This window comes from Montipora foliosa, chromosome 3 (genome assembly GCF_036669935.1).
Source record: "Montipora foliosa isolate CH-2021 chromosome 3, ASM3666993v2, whole genome shotgun sequence".
NCBI classification, from domain to species: Eukaryota; Metazoa; Cnidaria; class Anthozoa; order Scleractinia; family Acroporidae; genus Montipora; species Montipora foliosa.
The window spans coordinates 7478282-7498281 of record NC_090871.1 but is presented as its reverse complement, the minus strand read 5'-3'; the positions used below and the strand labels follow the sequence as shown (position 1 = coordinate 7498281).

Here is a 20000-nt window from a genome sequence, read left to right as displayed (position 1 = left end):
CACGGTTTGAGTCGTTCGTCAGGGAGGTTTTTGTGCTTCCCGCCAAACACGATCTCATTTTGGAAGGCCGAGACCCGATGCAGATCTATAAGTCTCACCCTTCCGTTTTTCGCAGTTGCTCAAAATTCAGAATGTTAGCTTTGCGTGTGGATTTTGGGTAAGTTTTTAGTCGTGTTACGGATAGTGTTTCGAGCCTGATTTGGCGTATTTTGAGCCTGAATTGGCATATTTTGAGCCTGATTTGGCACATTTTGAGCCTGTTTTGTAGTGCTTCGAGTTTATTTGGTCTCGTCGTGGTTTGTGCCTGTATCGGTATTTTTGGTCACTGGCGCAGTAGTTGTTTGATTTTCGCAATATTTTCTTTTCTTTCAGATGTCCTGAGTTCCAGGATTTGGCTTGAAGCGGCCTCATTGACCAATTCTTCGTTGAGTGACATGATTCCAGGCCTCATTGATCTGCAATTGGGTGCTCCGTCCACGGTGCTGAAGTACAAATCTGACTGGCTGCGGTAGCGCAAGTGGGCTTTGTCGAAGATTGGTGTCTTCGTTAATCCAGGAAAACCTTTGCATATTGCATTATTTATTTGTGAATTAGCTGAACGTTCGTCTGAGAATAACACTGGTGTATCTTCTATAGAATCTGCCGTTTATGCTATTAGGTGGGGCCACGCAATCGAGGCTTGTCCTGTTAGCCATCCCTCTGAGTAAGGTTTACTTTAGAAGGCCAAAAGAATGCTTGCGTGCCCATTTCAGCCTAAGGAGCCGCTGTCGGTAACACTGTACAGGCGATTGCTGCATTTTGCCGCTAGCTCTTCGCTTTCCGATCTTCGTTTTTTGTTTACCCTTTTTAGTTGGTTTTGCTGGCTTTTTTCGCGTTGACGAGATTAAGAATATAGTACTTTGGTGATGTCTCTATATTTTGTGTTCGTAAGTCAGTTTACGTGCCTCAGCGCGAAAACCACCGGCATAGATCGGGCTTGTAGGAAACTATCTGGTGATTTGTTAGATGTCCATGCTGTTTGGAGGTGCAAATGCGCTGATTTGGCGTATTTTAGGCTTGAATTGGGATGTTTTGAGCCTGATTTGGCACATTTTTGAGTCTGATTTGGCATATTTTGGGCCTGAATTGGCATATTTTGAGCCTGAGTTAGCAAAGTTAGAGCCTTATTTGGCGTGCTTCGAGTTTATTTGGTCTTTGGCGCAGTAGTTGTTTGATTTTCACGATATTCTTTCTTTTCTTTCCCGGATTTCCGGATTTGGCTTGAAGCGGCCTTATTGACCAATTCTTTGTTGAGTGTCATGAAAAACGATCAGCACAGGGAAGGCCACACTGCTGTTCTCGCTTGATCTGGCAAGGTTACATGTCCTGTGGCTGTGACCGAGCGGTTGGTTAAGATTTTGCCGCAGTCTTTCTCTGCGTTCCCATTAGTTCGTAAAATTATGAAATCCAAGTCTAAGGAGCATTTTCATTCTAGTTTGGGCGTTTCTATGACCACTTTAAGGGTGGAATTTAAGTAGCATATTAAGCCACTTGTTAGGGAAGTTTCTAAGTACGGTACGCACAGTATGAAGTCTGGTGCAGCGTCCAATCCGGCTTGTAGGAAAATAGCTGATGTTTTGTTAGATATCCATGCTGGTTGGAGGTGCGAATCCGCTAATCAATTTAGTTGTTTCTGTTGTTCGTTTTTCATTGTCTTATTTTATATTTGCTAGTATTCACTGGCAATTGTTTATTCAGAATTAGATTTTCGCTTAGAAAAAGGGTCTTCATCTCAGCGATCTGAAAGATTGTCACCCCACCACTGACTTCCCAACGGTCACCAACCGCTCCTTCAGAATCCGATCTCCCACAGGATAGAGGCAAACCAACATTAGATAATTTTCAGAATCTGTTTTCAGACTGTTCCTTTCATTAAGCCAACTATAGGCCTAAATCGCCGTTCTGCAAACAAAACGAACCATCCGAAACCAGATTCATATCTTTCTCGTGTCGCTTAAACTTTCTTCGTGTTATTTCAGTTCCAACGAGCATGGAAATCAGAAACCATACTGACTAATAACGGTAAGTCGACCACCCTTGCTCGTGAAACTTGAGCGTGAAACTCGTCCGCGGATTAATCTGTCGAAGGTTTTGTTTTCCCAACTCGCCAATCCGATTATTCCGCAAGTCTAAAAAGATCAAAGTATCATTATATCGAAGAGTTTCTGCAAACTCCTTGGCTCCTGAATCGCCGATGTGGTTTGAACGCAGCTGTAAATGCGTCAAAGCACGATTTGATTTCAGGGCCTTTGCCAGGGCTTCTGCTCCTGAACATTCAATTTCGTTTCCACCTAAATCTAAACGCTCAAGAGAACGATTAGACTGAAGACCCTCTGCGAGCGCCATAGCGACTGAAGAGTCGATCGACGTATTAAACAAATCCAAACGGGTCAACTGAGTACCACTTGATTGAAGAGCCTTTGCAAACGCTACTGCTCCTGAATTGCCGAAGTGAGTTTTGGTTGGCCTGAACATACCTCTTAGATAAAAATGAGTCAGAGTGCAGTTTGATTGGAATGCCTGTCCAAGCGCTGCTGCTGCTGAGTCATTGACATCATTACCCTGAAGATCTAAGTAAGTCAGTGAACAATTAGATTGGAGAGCATGTGCTATTGCTAATGCCCCTGATTCACCAATACATCCAGAATCAACGTCATCAAAATCAGAGGGGGGCCGAAGAAAATCTGGTATTCCTTCCATATTCTCATAAAAAATACCCACATCTAAATAGGTTAAGGTATGGTTGGACTCCAAAACCTGAGCAAGCGCTACGGCTCCTTGGTCGCCAATAAAGTTAATGCTTAAATCCAAATGCTTTAACACATTATTTGATTGTAGGCCTTTTGCTATAGCTTGTGCTCCAATATGACTTATCATATTAGAATGCAGATTCAAATGTGTCAAAGTACGATTTGATTGAAGAACCTCTCCTAGTGCTTTAGCTCCTGAAATACGGATCCTGGCATATCGCAGATTCAGATGAGTTAACGTGCTATTCGACTGAAGAGCTGGTGTAAGTGATGTGCTGTTTAAGTCAGTCCGCAGATGTAAGCGCACCAACCTCTGACTTGTCTGAAGAACATGCTTAATTGTTCCCAGTGCTAACTCATCTAAGTTAGCGTACCAAAGCAACTCCGTCAGTGCGGAATTTTCTTTCAGATATTCACAGAGAACGAGGATGTTGTGAAAACCAAGCGAGGGGACGCGCACTTTAAACAAAGCAAAGCAGCTTGCAAGTGTATGTATCATCTTCTTCTGGTAATCCTTTAGTTCATTTCTCCCACCTTCACAATCAGCAATAAGGTTACATGTTTCAGTTAAAAAACGTTCCTCCCTTACATTACCTTCGAATGCTGAAAGTTCGGAATGCCGACTCCAGGAAAAAGAATCATCTTTACAAACGTCAACCTCAAAACCGTCCGCGTCTTCGTTGTAGTCGAAGTCCTCGCCGTCCTCGTCGTGCTCGTCCTCGTCCTCGTCCTCGTCGTCGTGCTCCTCGTCGTGCTCCTCGTCGTAGCTCGTGTCGTCGAAAACATAAACATCACTGCTATTGTCGCTATCTTCTTCTTCCTCATCTGCCCAACTAAATGCTGGAAGCCAACCGATTTGTGTATCACGGCAGAAGGAATCGCAAAGACATGACACGAGAAAATCTGCTACATCATCACTCTTACTTGCTACCGCTGTGATCAGAAATCCCCACACCTGCCAATACTTGTGAACAGGACTGAGCTGATCTAGCAGGGTGACCTTCTCTTTATCTCCTTTTAGCAGTTGATGGGCCAAGTGGAACGCCGCAAAATATTCCTGAAAGGTCTTATGGGTAAATGAATAACTCGGGTTTGGTCTGATTTTACTCACACTAGCCTCTCGAGAAAGAAAACCGAATTCTAGGAATTCGGTTGATTGGCATTTCAACTCATCTCCAGTGAAATAAGCCTGATTAATTAATAGAGCTTCAAGGGCCATCTTTCCCAGTAAACTGAGCTGTTCTGCAAATGCCTCAATGGGATCATTGTTATACAAAGAAACTCCCTTCTTTGCACAATATCTCCTCAAAGCACATGAAACAAGTTCGTCATACAACTTGGTTCTGTTTGAAGGGAACTTTCCTTCTGAATCTTCAAAAACAAGGCACATCAAAGCTGTGTTAAGTGGATTGGCAGTCAATTCCCTCAGCTGTGGACTCCTCCTCAATTTCCTGATCATTTCCTTTGCAAGGCTTGGATTCTCGTGATTGCTGAAATACTTCTTGATGTAGCTGTCAGCATCGTTATTGGTGTAGCCAACAATCTCTAAAAGTGTGTCACAGTATCGCCGTACCTCCGTTCCTGCATCGTGCCGAGCTGTCAACATAAGATACACATTGGAGAAAACTCTGCCTTTAATCAAGGGTAGGAAACCCTGCAAGAGATCATGACGTAATTCATCCAACCCATCAAGAACCAATAAGATTCTCGATTGATTACGGCGAATGAACTCGAAGAAGTTTCCCTTCTCCTTCTTGTCTGCATCGAGTGATAGCAGCTGATCTTTGATGACTTCCTCGATGTCAGCAGTCTTCATGTCACGGCACTTCAGAAGAAGAAGTATCTCCACTTTGGGAAACGAAGCTTCAGGTGGAATTCCCGCCATGGACCAATCATATGCAAGCTTCTGACAGTAAGTGGTTTTACCCATTCCAGGCTCCCCCTCAATCAGCACCACTCTTGGTTTGTCACATTCTTTATGTGGTGCGAAGACATCTGTCATATTAACAATGTTGTCCGTTAGCCTCGCGCGTTCTTTTTTCTTGCTCATGATTTCTAATCTTGTAAAGATGTTGGACAGTTCCAATTGTAGCTCATCCTCGCACCATGGAAACGGACAAAGAACAGCACGTTTGTAGTCTCGTTTGATAAGCTCTACAAGTTTCTCTGGACACGCTAGAAAAACAAATAACCGTGTAATAAAAACACAAGTCCAGTTCCCACAATAAATAAAATAAACACAAAAAGTACGTACAAAATACTTCGGTCTAGCAAAGATAAACAGGTCCGTTAGTTCATCCGTTAGCTAACTCAACCACTCTTTACGATGCAACTTATTGAGCAAGGAGAAAAACTGCATCTAATGTGAGGCAGTTGATCTTGTAATGCATGATATTCTAACTTTAATTGAGGGTAGTGTCAATGACTTTAAGAGGAGTGTCAATGGATGAAAGAACGAACGAACGAATAAATGAAGCTCGATTACCGTCACCCTGAAGAGCACAATGTACTACAAACCGAAACCTAATGCCATACAAACTCATTGTTTAATTCAGTTCTATGCTCTAGAAAATGTACGTAGACACCCCCCAAAAATGGAAAGCCTAAACTGAAAAAGCAGACCTTGGCACACATCAAAGAGCGACTACATTCTTATTTTGCTGCAACGTAAGATGAAATTGACAGGAAGTACATACGTCACTGCAAATCTAATCTTCCGTGTACCTTGCCAGAATAAACCACTTGTAGCGTAGAATTGTCACAAACTTACCAGTTGGCATGGGATTGTCTTGACACAACGCAGTTTCATTGGATTTTGTCAAGTCTTCCACTTGTTCTATAAGTGGGTACCCAGAAAAAAAACAAAATTATTCTCACAAAAATGAATATCAGGTAAATAAATTTCATGGGCCTAGCTATTACCAACCAAGTAATCTGAATTGGATCTGAACACAACAAAGATATCCATGATTGTCTTGTGGACTGAAAGACTCAACGTTCAACCCTATCACAGTCTAGGGAACAATAAACCTGTTCGTGGTAAAATCTTATCTCCAAGAATAATAAAATAAATCAATCCAAGAATGGATTGAGCTTGCGGTTCACTGAGTTTTTGTTAATTTAGTTCCTAAGCAACATGAAATGACCTCATCATGTCACACTGGCATGACATTTTTCAGAGCGCTTTTAATTATCTTTGCTATTATTTGATTGAATATTAATACATGTAGAAGGCTGTCATAGTATACTCTTTGAGTACTTCAATGAATGTTCCCCAAAAATGGCTCTGAATGGGATGCCAAATGTTATGTGGTTGCACAACAATACTAAACACAGTGGTGGCACAATTTGTGAACTGGCATCTATTAGATCAGACTACAAAATGTACCAAGGAGGTACCCAGACCAAGGACAACAGAGACTCGCCCTAACCTTTTTCTTGGTAGGGCGGGGTATGGGTGAGTGTGAGTGGGAAGGGTAAGGACATGGTCTATTTCTCTCACATCATGAAGATCGACATTATAATTCTCTATAACGATTACAACAGGAAAATCTCATTGAAATAATTACTTTAATCACCTTGAAGAAGATTTACTTTGTCTTCTGTGCTCTGCTTACTGCTCTCAAGTCTCTCTATCTTCTGGTTTACTGCCCCTGTATTGCACGTAAAAGTTACAAAATGAAAACATGATAAATAAACGCACACTTGCAACCTATCAAACAACTAACAGTTTCCATATACTGGTTCAAAATTACACTCCCTTTTTTATTTGAAACAATACAACTATCGATGACAGAAACAAAGAAACCTTTGCCAAGTATAATTATATTCTTTTGTCTCACTCTGTATGTTTTCTTTTTAACAAGTCATGTAAAATTACCACATAAATATATGCAAGAGTTCATTTACCCTCTTTCAATTAATTGCACAACCTACACCCCTAGGCCCTTGCATCAGATTAAACAGTTTTGTGTTTCATGTTACATGTAAGTCAGTTTTGCACTGCACATAATTGGTTTTGGCCCCTCCCACACATCCTAGGTATTTGTTTTTAGTTTTTGTTTTGTTTTTTTTTTTTCAATTCTTGTAATGGGGGTGGCGGAGAGGTTTGTTGAGACAGATCATCAGTTGTTTACTTTAGATGTGTGTTATTTTGGTCAGAGGTTCAGTATGGCAAATTATAATTAATGTAATTATAGAATTAGTATGTTCATACTAGTACACATCACGGCTCTGCATGCAGTATTTTGATCAGTTGTCAGTTAATTACGTTGGATCAATTTACCATAAGTTCCTAGCTCCATCCATTGCTTTCTCCAACATTTATTAATTATTCCATACATACATTGTAAACCCCACTAACAGTCTCCTCTTTACAATGGCCACTTTTTTCTGTTACAGCGGACAGTCCATACATTCACTTGTTTTATGTTAAACTCTCTACAATGGCCACCTCTTCACAATGGCAATGGCCACTGAAGCACATCCCAACAACCGTCTGAGAAGAACAACTCAGCAAGAGCCAGTTAATGAAGGGTTGATGAGTGGTGCCCATAACCCAGTTTTTATTGCAAAAGGTCATGATACTTGATCTGTACAGCACATTGTAGGTCTGTTTCTGTTTGGTTTCTGTTTTGTTGATATAATTATTTTGATTTTGTTGCATATTTATGTACTAAAGTAATCATTTTTAAACAAAGAAAAATGAAAAAACCCTGAAAAAAACCGGACGGTGTGATATTACACCCCTACATCCCCATAATGGCCACCTCTGTACAGTAGCCACTTTCTTCTGTACCCAAGTAGGTTGTTGTGGACAAGTTTGACTGGAAAACAATTCATTACTTAAGATGTACCGGTACCTTCAAAATGATCCATTCTGTCTTCAAGTAATCCACTGCGATGCTCTAAGGTCCGCTGCCCAGTCTCCAGTAATTGCACCCTCTGTTCCACCTCTTCCAGAGCTGTTGCAACATTTTTCAGTTCATGTTGGACTTTTCTCTTCTCTTCCTCAAATTCTACAGACATGTTCCTCACGTCCACTTGCAGTGACTGAAGTCCTTGTTGAACCAGTTGTAACAACACTGGGTCTATGGCAGAATTCATGCAGAGATGTGTTCCTGCCAACCAAACAAAACTAGAACTCATCAGTGGCAATAACATTATAACCACCAGATAAGTAGCAATTTAGTAAGAAAACTATCTGGTAAAGGTTGTATGTTGATCATTAATACAGTTACACCATCAGACCTTTGTTTTCTGACATTAGATAATTATGTACCGTTTTTACCCGTGTATAAGTCGACCTTTTATGGCTTCAAAAGAAGCTCCAAAAATCGCCCTCGACTTATACACGGGTCAAAGATTTAGAGCCAAGTTCCAGCTGAATAATTTATTCAAAATTAACATCATAATGTTGTCTTGGGCATAACAAACGCAGTGGACAAAAGACTTCAAAATGAATGGCGAAAGACTTCAAAATGAATGTAAGCAATTCCAGTTGAAAAGAAAAAGGATTTGTCCAACTCTAAATGTTGAAGATACTCACAAGCACAAATATGAAATAGACACTAGAATTTTTTGTTTTCTAAAGGCGGAAAGCTCTAAGGGCCAGGACACACTAGGCGATAAGTCGCCGCAACAAATCGCCTTGTGTGACACGGTTAATTTCATGAAAATCATTGTCGCTGCGACAGCAGGAAAGCAGCATTGTCGCATTGTGTGCACACTTCTGACAACAAGTCGCTGCGACAAAATATAAATGAACCAATGAGAGAGCGTCATGTGGTCAGCCATATTGAATTGGAAAACTAGTTCACATTCCCCCTCATACGAGATCACTGTGTGTGCTCCGAACAGGCGTCGTGTCGCAGCGACTTGTTTTGCAAGTAGTACACATGGAGCAACTTGTTGCGGAGACATGCCACTGCGCCTTGTCGCCTAGTGTGTCCCGGCCTTAAAAGGCATTTCTCTTTCTTCAAATAAAATACGATCGTTCAACGGCTTAGTAACCTGGCGCAATACCTCGTGTTTGCATGCAAGCATCGTCAGTCGTGTTGCCTGAAAATGATGGTTGGTAATATTGTTTTATTCTTTATACAAACCTGGCTGATTTAAATGCTTTTGCAAACTTCGGATTGTTTGGTTTATCAGGTTAGTTTGAGGTTTCCACGTTCGATTTTCTGAGAACTTTTTCGAAACTCAAGGACAAAATGCCCGCATATAACACAACTGCTGAACCACAAAACTATTAAGTGCTTGAGGCCCTGATTTTTTTGTAAACCCACAGTTCCAGAAATCGCAGAATACAAGATTAGTATCCCATGAACATTTAACAAAGAAATTAAGAAATTGCTCGATTTCTATGAGGTGATGGTTGATTCAGCCTTCAGCCTCATCAACTATCACCTCATAAAAATCTCGAGCTCATATTCTAATTGTTAATTAGAACTTTTTCAATAACTTGAGGTAGAGAATTAATTAAAATGGCAGGCAATTTTAATGGTCTACTACACTGTAGAAGACTTTGTTTCAATTTTTGTGCCAAACGTGCACACGCGCAGTTTCCCACCATTTTTTCCCGCCCTTCGTGAATGTTGTTCCTTCCCAAATTTCTTGTTATTCTCTGATTTCTTTCTTTCAACAACTTTCTGTTTTCTCTGTCACAAAAAGTCAGAAGTCAGACATTGTTTATGCTAGAGCTCAAGCAGCCATATTACGATCATCAGGTCAATCAGTCAAAGAAATCGCTTGTTTGAGAATCGCCAAGAAATACGCAAAGCTCACAGCAGAAGATTTGGACAATTTTTTAGTTACAGATGAGTTTCCTAAATATCTTTCCCGTACCCTAATCTAAAAAACCATATCATATGGGGCTCCCAGGAATGTACATATATATGTTTCTCCAGCTTTCCACGTGAAGCAAAGTGCGAAGGTGATGGTGCGGGATGGCATGACAGGTCGTGGGCTCACAAAGTTACACATGCTACCCACAGGCCAATCCTTAACTTCTGAGTACTAAATCAACCAAATCCTTGAGAGAGAAGTGAAACTGTTAACATCAAGGCATCAGGTGACAGGTGGCCCAATAGAAAAGAAGTAGTTTAGCTCAAAGAAAGGGATGACATTCATTCAGGATGGAGCAACTGCTCACACTTCTATGGTAACTCAGACATGGTGTCAAAAGAATTTGCCAATGATGAGCCCATGGGTATTTTTGAGGAAATTGAAGGTGCGATGATTACCGCTGAAGAAACCAAGATCTTAAGATTAAAGCGAAGATTTCAAAAATACGCATAATAAGATGGAATACTGATCAACATTAAGACATAAAGTAAAAAGAATAAAATGCATACAGAGTATAACCAGAAAAATATCCTTCATCTCTTCTCGTCCTCGACCAATTGGCCATTACAAGGCCACAAATTAAAAAAAATTAAAAGTCAAATAAAACATGGTGTATCACCAATTCTTATAATTATAAACAAGAAAACGCCAACCGCCTGTGCAGTAGAATGTTCACAGCCCTCTATTTTCTCGTAGTTTTATTCAAACATTGAACACACGGATAGAATCGCAAGAGACCTGAACTCCAGCACAAAACAGGAGCGTTGAAAAATAGAGAGGCTGTGAACAGTCTACCTGTGCAGTTGCAAAGGTTTTAGAAACAGAAACCCAAGAACAACAGAATGGCCAGCTGCAAGTAGAGGACCCCTTGGAATGTTAACATATGGCAAATATCTCGTAAATGAAGAGACTGAAATTTGTTGCAGCAGAGAAAGAATTGCGAGGAAACGCACATTTAATGACATGGTGTACTACTGAAGCAGTAGCCTTATCAGTCCTTCTTCAAACAGGATTGCTGTTCCAGCTTCAAACTTGGGGGGTTGTATAAAAGAAAATTTGAAAAGAAACTAAAGGACATAAATAACATCCAACACTGACCAAACAGAACAATCTCGCCAAGAAATCCAAACAACCTTTAATTTCCCTTGTTTAATATTGTTTGAGCAGTAATTTATTTTGCTTTTCGCAATTTTATACCGTTATTTAGGCGGAGAGATAACTTTTCAGCTGTGAATTACACCAATTACACTGTCAGGCAATGATTTCATTCTACAAAATGAAGATCTGCTTAAAAAAATCGAAGATTTGCAAAAGAAATGCGACGAAAGCTCGGAATACCCATAGAGAGGCTCAAGGATCACTGGTCAGTGAACTCGTCTGATCTCACTCCCATTGAGAACATCTGGAGTATAATTGACAAGACAACGTACAAAGATCCAGCCCCCAAAACGATGAAAGAGCTGAAAAGTTAACTACACTTTGTATGGAAAAATGGAACTCTTGAAACAGTAAAGGAACTCGCACATTCTATGCCTCTGAGGCGCTTAGAAAATGTCACTAAAATAGAGGCAGGCATTCTGGTTGCTAATAATTTGAATGATCGAATGAAAAATAAGCAAAAACAATATACATAATTTTTAAAGAGGTAGACACTTAAATAAATAATGAAAAGTTATGATCATGAAGAAAACAAATCAGAACAAACTTTGAAACACTCTGTACATTACCTTTAGTTTCCCAGTCTTTTAATTCTCCGAGAAGTTTTCCTTCATCTGCAGCAGGTAGAGCCATGGCTCTCACTAGGTGTTCCATGTCAATAAAACTTTGTTGATACTTGACTTGATCCCATTTGCCAAAGACACAGTGTGCCCAGTCATTCCTCCCCATTCTGACATTACCTGCAGCCGTTTGTACAGGTGCCGTAAATACAGGCACCACACCAAGTAATGTCAACACAGCTGAAGCATCACATTGGTCATCAAAAGCAGTGAAGTGGGCCATGTAGTTCTCGACATACAGCCTGGCAAAGTTAACAGGAGACATCACTCGGCAGTCAAACAGAGAATAATTGAGTTTTCCACGACATATGACATGAACATCATTTCCATTGATGTTCTCATATTTCAACAATTTTCTACATGTAGGTGGCCACCGTTGAAGACGTCCAGATGTACTCTGTCCATGAATATTGTGGCTCTTCTTCAGTTTGTTGTATTCAGTGTTGATGCCTTGTTCCACAAATGGACGTATCTGTGGTATGAGGATCTTGTTGAGTGCTATTCCAGCCACAAGCCATCGTTTCTGATTTTCAGTCACACCAAGATGGTTTGACCTAAATGTATAATGTTATATATTATTAGCCAGGGGATTACAATATTCCCAAACGATGGCAGTTTCTCGATAATTTAATGCCATGCTGGTTGGAAAGAAGGATACCTGATCGCTTTCGAAGCAATTTCAAATGCAAATTACTTAACACTCTTTAGGGAGGAGTCATTTAAGCAAAGCTTAATTTAATTAGACTTGGTTTATTTGGCTAATCAAGGTTCAGAGGTGTCTTGGAGTCCTTTGTCTTCTGGTTACCCTTCTAGGAGGGTTATACCCTCCTCTACTGTTTTTCCTGGTTTTCTTTACAAGCAATTTAGGATTAGCCTGGGAGGAAGCCGGGTAAACTGATTTTGGTTGTTAGCATTGTTCTTCTAGATTTATTAAGCCATTTAAAAGTTCATTAGAAGGCAGGGTTACCCTCCTAGTAGGGTCAAATTTAGGGTTATCACACAACTGTCACATTCCCGCCAAGTATAACCATGGCTTCACACATTTATTAACCTGGAGAATTACAATCGGAGAACTATGCTTGCAAGAGTGGTGAATCCAAGCCAGGATGATATAAAAAGTCAGGACAATAGTCGGAGTGACAGTTTGGCAGCTGGAATAGAACATTCTCCCGGCAATGACCAATTAATAGGCAAAATTAAATCTTGTCCAAAATGCAAAGGTTTGACAGACAGAGTCCTTCTTGATCAGCCACACAGTAAATCAAAAGAGAAAAGAAAATAACAGACTCCTCTTTGTTGAAGAAATGGTATGGACTGCTTCTCAAATATATCAGAGAGAACAAGATGAAATGCAAATTAAATGGCGTCAACTTAGGGGCTGATCTATCGAGCATATACATGCATGGCTATTTAAGTCCTAGGAATGACCCAACATGTGTAAAGGAAGCTCTAGGAGGGTTACCCCCCCCCCCCCCAGCTCCATGTAAATAGGCTTTATAAAATTAGTTTACTGGTTTCTATTTCCATCACATGTACCTAAAAACTGCAGTCTTAACTACGTGACTTTCTAAATAATGTATGTTACAAGACAGTGAACATTATCTTACATGTACAGTAACTTACCCAGAAGAAGCTGTCGCCATCTTGTGAATTATAGAATGATGAAATTACACGTATTACACGTCTTTGACCATCAGATTACCTAGCAATGCCTAAATAAGAAAGTACAGGTACATTAATCATCTTAAAGTTAATTTAAATGAGATTTTCAACAACAGTTGGACCCGGCTGAAATTCAAACTTCGCTATTTTGAACTCCTGCTGTTTTGAACAATTTTTCATTTCCCCTGTGAGTTAAACATAGCGAGATTGAACTGTATGTGTAATAAAATGAAAACCAATTAAGTAGTCCCCTGGCCCAACAAAATTAATAAAAACAACACAACAAACCAATCCAACCTCATAGCAAAATATGGGAACAGACATGCAACCATTTAGTTACAAGTGGTTTTAGTTTGACATCTAATTGGTTCAGAAAGGCATGAGTTTTGAAACCAATCAGAGGCACAGTCAGCAATTACAGTAAAGCAAAACCAATGCAAAATGCATGTACTTTCAACACTTGATTGAAAACCATCCTTATCAAATACATGCAGTCACCTCTCTCTTAAGTGACCACTCCATGCACAGCAAAAAGTGGTTGCTAAATCAGGACGTGGTCTCTTGTGAGGAAAATAGGTCGCTCTGGGGACATGTGTTTACGGGTAACAAATGTTAACATTGTCTGTGTGATTGTTGACATGTTTTTGTCATGGGCGTTGACAATGAATGCTTGGAATGTACGAAGAGCATTGCATTAAGTTTTTCAGATAAACACTGCATGTGGCTACTGTAACAGTTACAAAAACTGAGTGAATTTTCGAAGGAAGAATGGGTGCATTTATAGGGAAAATAAAGAAAAAACGAAATAATGAGCCAGGGGTAGTAAGGTGTGCAAAGAGTCATGATGGAATCCAGCAGAATTTGATCTGATTGAAAATCAAGGTCAATGCAGAGTTCCTTTCTTGGATGTTTTTTTTATTTTTTCACTCAAGAAGAGCACTGGTAATTCTCAAGGTTTAATAGGATTGTCAAATAATTCTGTATCGCGGGTGATGTACAAAGAGAGAAAACAAATTATGAGCATGTCACTTGATAGCATCAGGTAGCTTCATTTGCTTGAGCGATGTTAATGCTTAAGCTCCCGATTTTCCCATGAAAATTTTTTGGCTTGAATGAAAATCACAACATTTTTTCCGGAAAATTATTTAAAGTTAATTTCGTGACCTTTCTGGTGTTAGTTGGTCTTGGTTTTAGTTAGCTACCAAATTAGATTTTCAAATTTCAATTTCTTTTACCATCTCAGCAACTTTCAGTCTACAAAGAATTTATGTACAATGAAATTTACTTCTACCCATCAGGAATTTATATTTTAAATTTCTACAAAATTTCGGCATTAAATATCTCGATCTTGACATGCCAAAAATATGCATATCCCATCTATTGGCATATGTCAAAGTATAAAGTTGTTTATCAGATGAAGAAATTACAAAATGTTTCAAAATTCAAAAATATCTCTATCTTATGGCTGGAAAATAAATCTGAAAGCTCACTGGAGAGGTCTTAACTACATTTCTACTCCAAAGGAAGGCGAGAGGTAGTAAGGTGTGAAAAGAGTCATGATGGAATCCGGCAGTACATGTAGGTGATACTGTTTGAAAATCAAGGTCAACGCAACAGTTCCTTCCTTTGGATTTGTTATTTATTTTTTCACTCAAGAAGAGCACTTAGTCTGGTAATTCTCAAGGTTTAATACGTATGTCAAATAATTTTGTATCATGGGAGATGTACAAACTTTAAGAGAGAAAACAAATTATGAACACATCACTTGATAGTATCAGGTATCTTTATTTGCATGATACCTTTAGTTACCTCCCGATTTTTGAGTTTTCTGCCAAAATTTTTAGGCTTGGATGAAAATCACAATATTTTCCCCGGAAAAAAAATTAAAGGTAATTTCGTGACCTTTCTGATATTGGTTTTAATTGGCTACCAAAATTAGATTATCAAATTTCAAATTTAAGTTCTTTTTATTTACCATATAAGTTTACTTCTACCCGTCAGGAATTCATTTTTTAAATTTCTGCAATTTAAATTTGGCATTAATTAAACATCTGGATCTCAACATGCCAAAAATATGTATATCCCGTCTATTGGCACATGTCAAAGTATAAAGTTGTTTACAGGACAAAAAGATTACCTTGCCTAAAAACCCACTCTAATGTCGTCTTGCTCTAACTAGCTACCACAATAAGTTTGTTTACGCATCTCGGCAGGTGTCAATATGCCAGCCTGAGAAGTCTAACCTCTACCTGTGAGGAATTTATATTTTCAATTTCAGCAAAACAAAACAAATGGTCAATTGATTATGATTTTTTGGCATTAGAGATCTCAACATGACAAAAATATGCACATCGCGTCAGCAAGTGTCAGAAAGCAAGTTCCCTTTCATGACAACTGATAAGACTTTTACAAAATGTTTCGAAATTCGAAAATATCAGACATCTTACTGGAATATCAACATGATACCTCATTGGAGAGGTTTTGTGGGGATTTTGACTTCAAAGGCTGTTTTTCCGCTCAAATCCTACCAGCACATTTGCCAACCAAATTATCATGCGATTGTCGAAATCTTGCCATAAATAATTCTGTAAAATTTCTCTTTTCACAAGGAAAATCAAGGACGTTCACGTGAAAATTTTCTTATATTGATTTTTTTTCTTTTTTGAAAGATGATGAGTTAGTGATGTCAGAAATGTAAAAAAAATGGGAGGTTACCAACTTTGTTTTGGAGAGAACTTGCCCGGAAGAACACCCTAAATCTGAAAAAATCCGGCTACTTTAGCGAATAAGGCCAGAGTGTCTGTAAGCCCAAAAATATTGCAATTACATCTTTGAAGTGAATTGTTCTCTACAAAACTTTCTTTAAGTGGACCCATCAAGGGAATTTAGTTAACTGTTGAGGTTCCTTAAAGAACAAGTTCACTTTTTGGCAACCATAGTTTCATGGGGCCTTGCAGCCGCAAGATGGCAGGATTCCATGTCCCGAGGACAGAAATCTTGAAACTTTTTTAACTTCCCACATTGATTTTTTGTTTATTTTTGGACAATGTGGAGATAATTTGTAAATAAAATCTGTTTCTGAAAAGGAAAAAAAGGGTCACCGAACATCAAAGATCGTTAAATCCAAGCAAAGCTATTATAGCAATGGCCATCTGCCCTATCATTGTTCATTTTAGTACTTAGCGTGCGCGCTTGATGCATGACATGGCATGTGAATTTGCGTGCGCTGTAAGGATGTGCAGTAGCAATGAGCGCGTGCGTCCTTAAGAAAGGAAAGGGCAACAAGTAGGCAGCAAACAGAATAACTGTAAAATGAAACTCAATTGTTAAAACTGAATAAAGACCTCATTAGTTTGGTGATTCATGCACGCAACCTTAACACACACACTCACTCACTCACTCACTCACTCAGACAACCCCGATGACATTGTGCATTACGGGCTAGCCCGTAAGCACAAAAAATATGGAAAACGAGATGCTTCCGTGAAGCATACACTGGGTTGCCTGCAGTACGTGTTAGAGAAAATCCGAAGGCACTGAATTGTGTGGCATTGAACTACAGCATTCCACTCTCTGAAGAATAACAAATAAAAGAGAAGCGAGAAACATTGGCTTCTAGGCTGACATGTTGATAACTTTCAAGTTCCCTCACAACTTCTTTTACCACAAGTTTAAGCGTGCCCTCTGAGCATCTGACAGCTAAATTGTAATACTAAAGTTCATTAAAGTTAATAGGAGTCTGCTGGGGTTAAAGTATCTGGATGGGAGATCAAAACAATATACCCCTCACAAAACACAAGCATCGGACCGAAAATACTATTAACGCTAACAAATGCGAACTCAGCAAGGTACAGATTTTGTTAGCTTGCTTTATGCAAAACAAATATTGATGCAAAAGTAAATAACTACAGTTTTTAGAAAGAGCAGAAGGAAGTTTCCGGGATGTTCGATCGAGAATAAAATATTTACAACATGAAAACAACATTAATTTTGAACTGTGAATAAAAGTTACAATCAGCAACAAACATTTTGGGAGATTTTTGCTACGTTCAAATAAATCGCAAAATCGAAAGTGACATGGCCGGAATTCAGCAGGCGCCGTGATTAAGTTACCGCGGCATGTTTACTCGCCAAACAGTGAAGCATCTGTGTCAAATGATGGCAAGATACCGGGTTTTTGTAAGTTTCATTTTCTGTCAAGTGTTATAAAGTTTGACAATAAAATGAGCAAAGTCAAAACAAAGATCACAATCGCCCAACTCTTGAGGTTGACCATTTGTTTATGCAAAGTCAAAATTTACTCTCCAAGACGAGTACGACATTATTTATCACCAGGTAATTAATTCCATCATTTTGGAAATAGCAGCTACTTTATTATTCATCGGCGTCACAATTGTTCACTGATTTTGGGGCTCATTTTGTTGAATCTCAAGCATGCTTTCAACAGGCCTGTGAAACCTTCCTGCTTACAGAGCAATACTAAAAAAATTCTCCCATACCACATTTCAACCGTAAGCTCGAAAATTCAATACACAACATGATAATATAATTCACAGACAGAAAAATACCACAGAATCCTTTTCCAGCGAAAAATTAATTGACACAAACAACATATTTGCTCTTAGAGGCGAAAATTCATTGCGTGCGTGAAGACAAGAAACTCAATCGTGTCAAATTACCATGTACTTCAGGTTTCCTGAAGAACCTTTTCCTTGAATAACAAGAAAATGCTTTACTATTGCCATAAAAACTATCCAGTTAAGCTCGCATATCATAAAACATGATGAATTCATAAAGGCCACCTTTTCTAGCGAACAATTTTTTGAAGCAAACAACATATGATCTTTGCTATTAGAGGCAAAAACCCCTTCTATTTCATTACGTGCGTGAAGAGAAGAAACTCAGTCGTGTCAAATATGCGCAATATTGCAACAAACTAAATTTCAGGATCAAACTGTTTCCATGAAGAACCTTTTCATTGAATAATAAAGCACAAAATAGATGACAAGCTTTCTTTCAAATAATTCTTGGCTGTCACATTTCCAATTATGTTTTTACTGAAGACTGTGCAGAGTTGATCACAGATCCACGTAAGGTGTTCGATTCCAGGTGTTTGTTTTTTGCCGCCTGCCTAGTTTATCCAACTGACTTTCCATTATTGAGCTCCATAAGGGTATATTTTGTTTAAGGATCCACTAAAACACCATTCGCGTTACATGACTTTCGATGCCATTGCAGGCTAAGTTAATGATTCTACTGTGTCCATCATAGAAATATATGCATTTCCACTACCCTCTCGATCCTAAGAAAATACGCTCAGAAGGCTCTATGCACAAAGACACCACTTACCAGGGGAGTGACAGGCAAGACTTTTACCGACAATGAAAATAAAATAAAAAAATAAAACGAACAAATCCCACCCACTTTCCGACTGGGATTGCCATACTGGCAACCCAGTAATAAGCCAAAAACAGCCTGAGAATGGATCAACTGTAATACAGAATGGGTCCAATATACTTAACCTCTTCCTTAAACCAAGTGCCGGGGCCAGTTACTCTGGAATATTGACCCTCCGCCAATATTCCTTAGTATGTACAGCACAAGCAAGCTAGGTTTACTTAGTATTTACTAAAAGGGGTTTTCAATATTGAGTGTTGAAAGTAATTAGACCACTTCTTTTGTTTTGGTTTTGGTTTTGGTTTTACTACAGGTTGAGATTGGCTGAGTAGTCTAATTGTTTGTTTGTTTTGTTTGTTCCTTATTTGTTTGAGCAGGTTGAAGTTTTGGCAGCTATTCAGCTGATGTGGACCTGCTATACCCACCCATCCATATACTCACAAAAGGCAGCCACAACATCGGGAATTTCATCCCCTACTCTTCTCGATTAGTGTGTGGGTTCTTTAACATTCCACAGGAAGGTTATGAACATAGAAGATACTTGTGAGACAGGGCCTACGGTTTACAGTCCTTGTCCGAGAAGACTTGAAAGTCTAACCATTTGCAGATGTAATTACAAAGAAAGACCGCACTTTCTCCTCAGTTATTTTCAAGACCCTGAGTGTTGGTCAAGGCTAGGAGGCTCGAAAGGGTTTTCAGCTGAGCGCGCACGTGTAAGCCACACATGCAATTCATATGCTGCTCGCATCAGCTCATGATTCAAATGGGTCACCAGAAATAAACAAATACCACTATTTTCGCTCACCTTTCTCCTAATTCCTATATATAAGGAATATAAATAGACATCTATTCACAAAAATTATGAAAATTCTACACAAACGGTTTAACAGTCACTTAAATCCATTTGTGTTGGCCTGTAGCTCCACTTGCGCACAGATTCGAATGCGTGGGTGACGCATGCGTAAATGCTGATCTTGTAACCCCCTCATTGTTCCTGATTTTGCAGCTTTACTCGTTTATATCTCTGCTTCCGGATGGTAAATTTTTTTCATTTTTTGCATGTTAGCTTAGATTAATTTCAACCGTTTGTCTTGCAAATTTAAAAAAATTCTGTAGGTGAAAAAAAAAGTTGGAGACATTTCAAAAAAACTGATTTTTCCAAAAAACTGGCCTACAGATTTCGTTGAATTTTAAATATTTTAGAGAGTATTTCTACCATTATCTGGTGACGCTGAATGGGAATTTTAATTTCACCGTCCTGTTTCTTCAAAAAATACAACATATGTAGATTTTAAGGCTCAAAGAAATGCCTCATATCGTTGCCATGGTAACGTTATTTTGGAGGAAAATACAATGTGAGAAATCTACGATGGGTACTCAATACCCTGGCCAAATTTCGTCTTGATATGATTACCCTAACTATATCTAGAGACAGAATACTGTATTTTTATTTGTTTGAAAAAAGGAGAAACCATTTCGAGCCTCCTTAAATTAAATAGGTTTTGATATCGATATTAATGTAGCTGCT

At 39.0% G+C, this 20000-nt stretch overlaps 1 protein-coding gene across 1 annotated transcript in view; it reads right to left on the bottom strand.

Annotated features, from left to right (window-relative positions):
- Positions 1-20000, bottom strand: part of LOC137996637 (NLR family CARD domain-containing protein 3-like) — a 38054-nt gene that overhangs the window by 13718 nt on the left and 4336 nt on the right. Inside the window, exons 2-7 of the mRNA XM_068842149.1 lie at positions 13037-13125; positions 11363-11967; positions 7652-7909; positions 6368-6442; positions 5560-5625; positions 1-4964 (exon numbers count right to left, since the gene is read on the bottom strand). The exon at positions 1-4964 is cut by the window's left edge and continues 3499 nt beyond it. Coding sequence (XP_068698250.1) covers positions 2053-4964; positions 5560-5625; positions 6368-6442; positions 7652-7909; positions 11363-11967; positions 13037-13056 — 3936 coding nt within the window. The 5' untranslated portion in view covers positions 13057-13125 and the 3' untranslated portion in view covers positions 1-2052. The remainder of the gene's footprint in view (positions 4965-5559; positions 5626-6367; positions 6443-7651; positions 7910-11362; positions 11968-13036; positions 13126-20000) is intronic.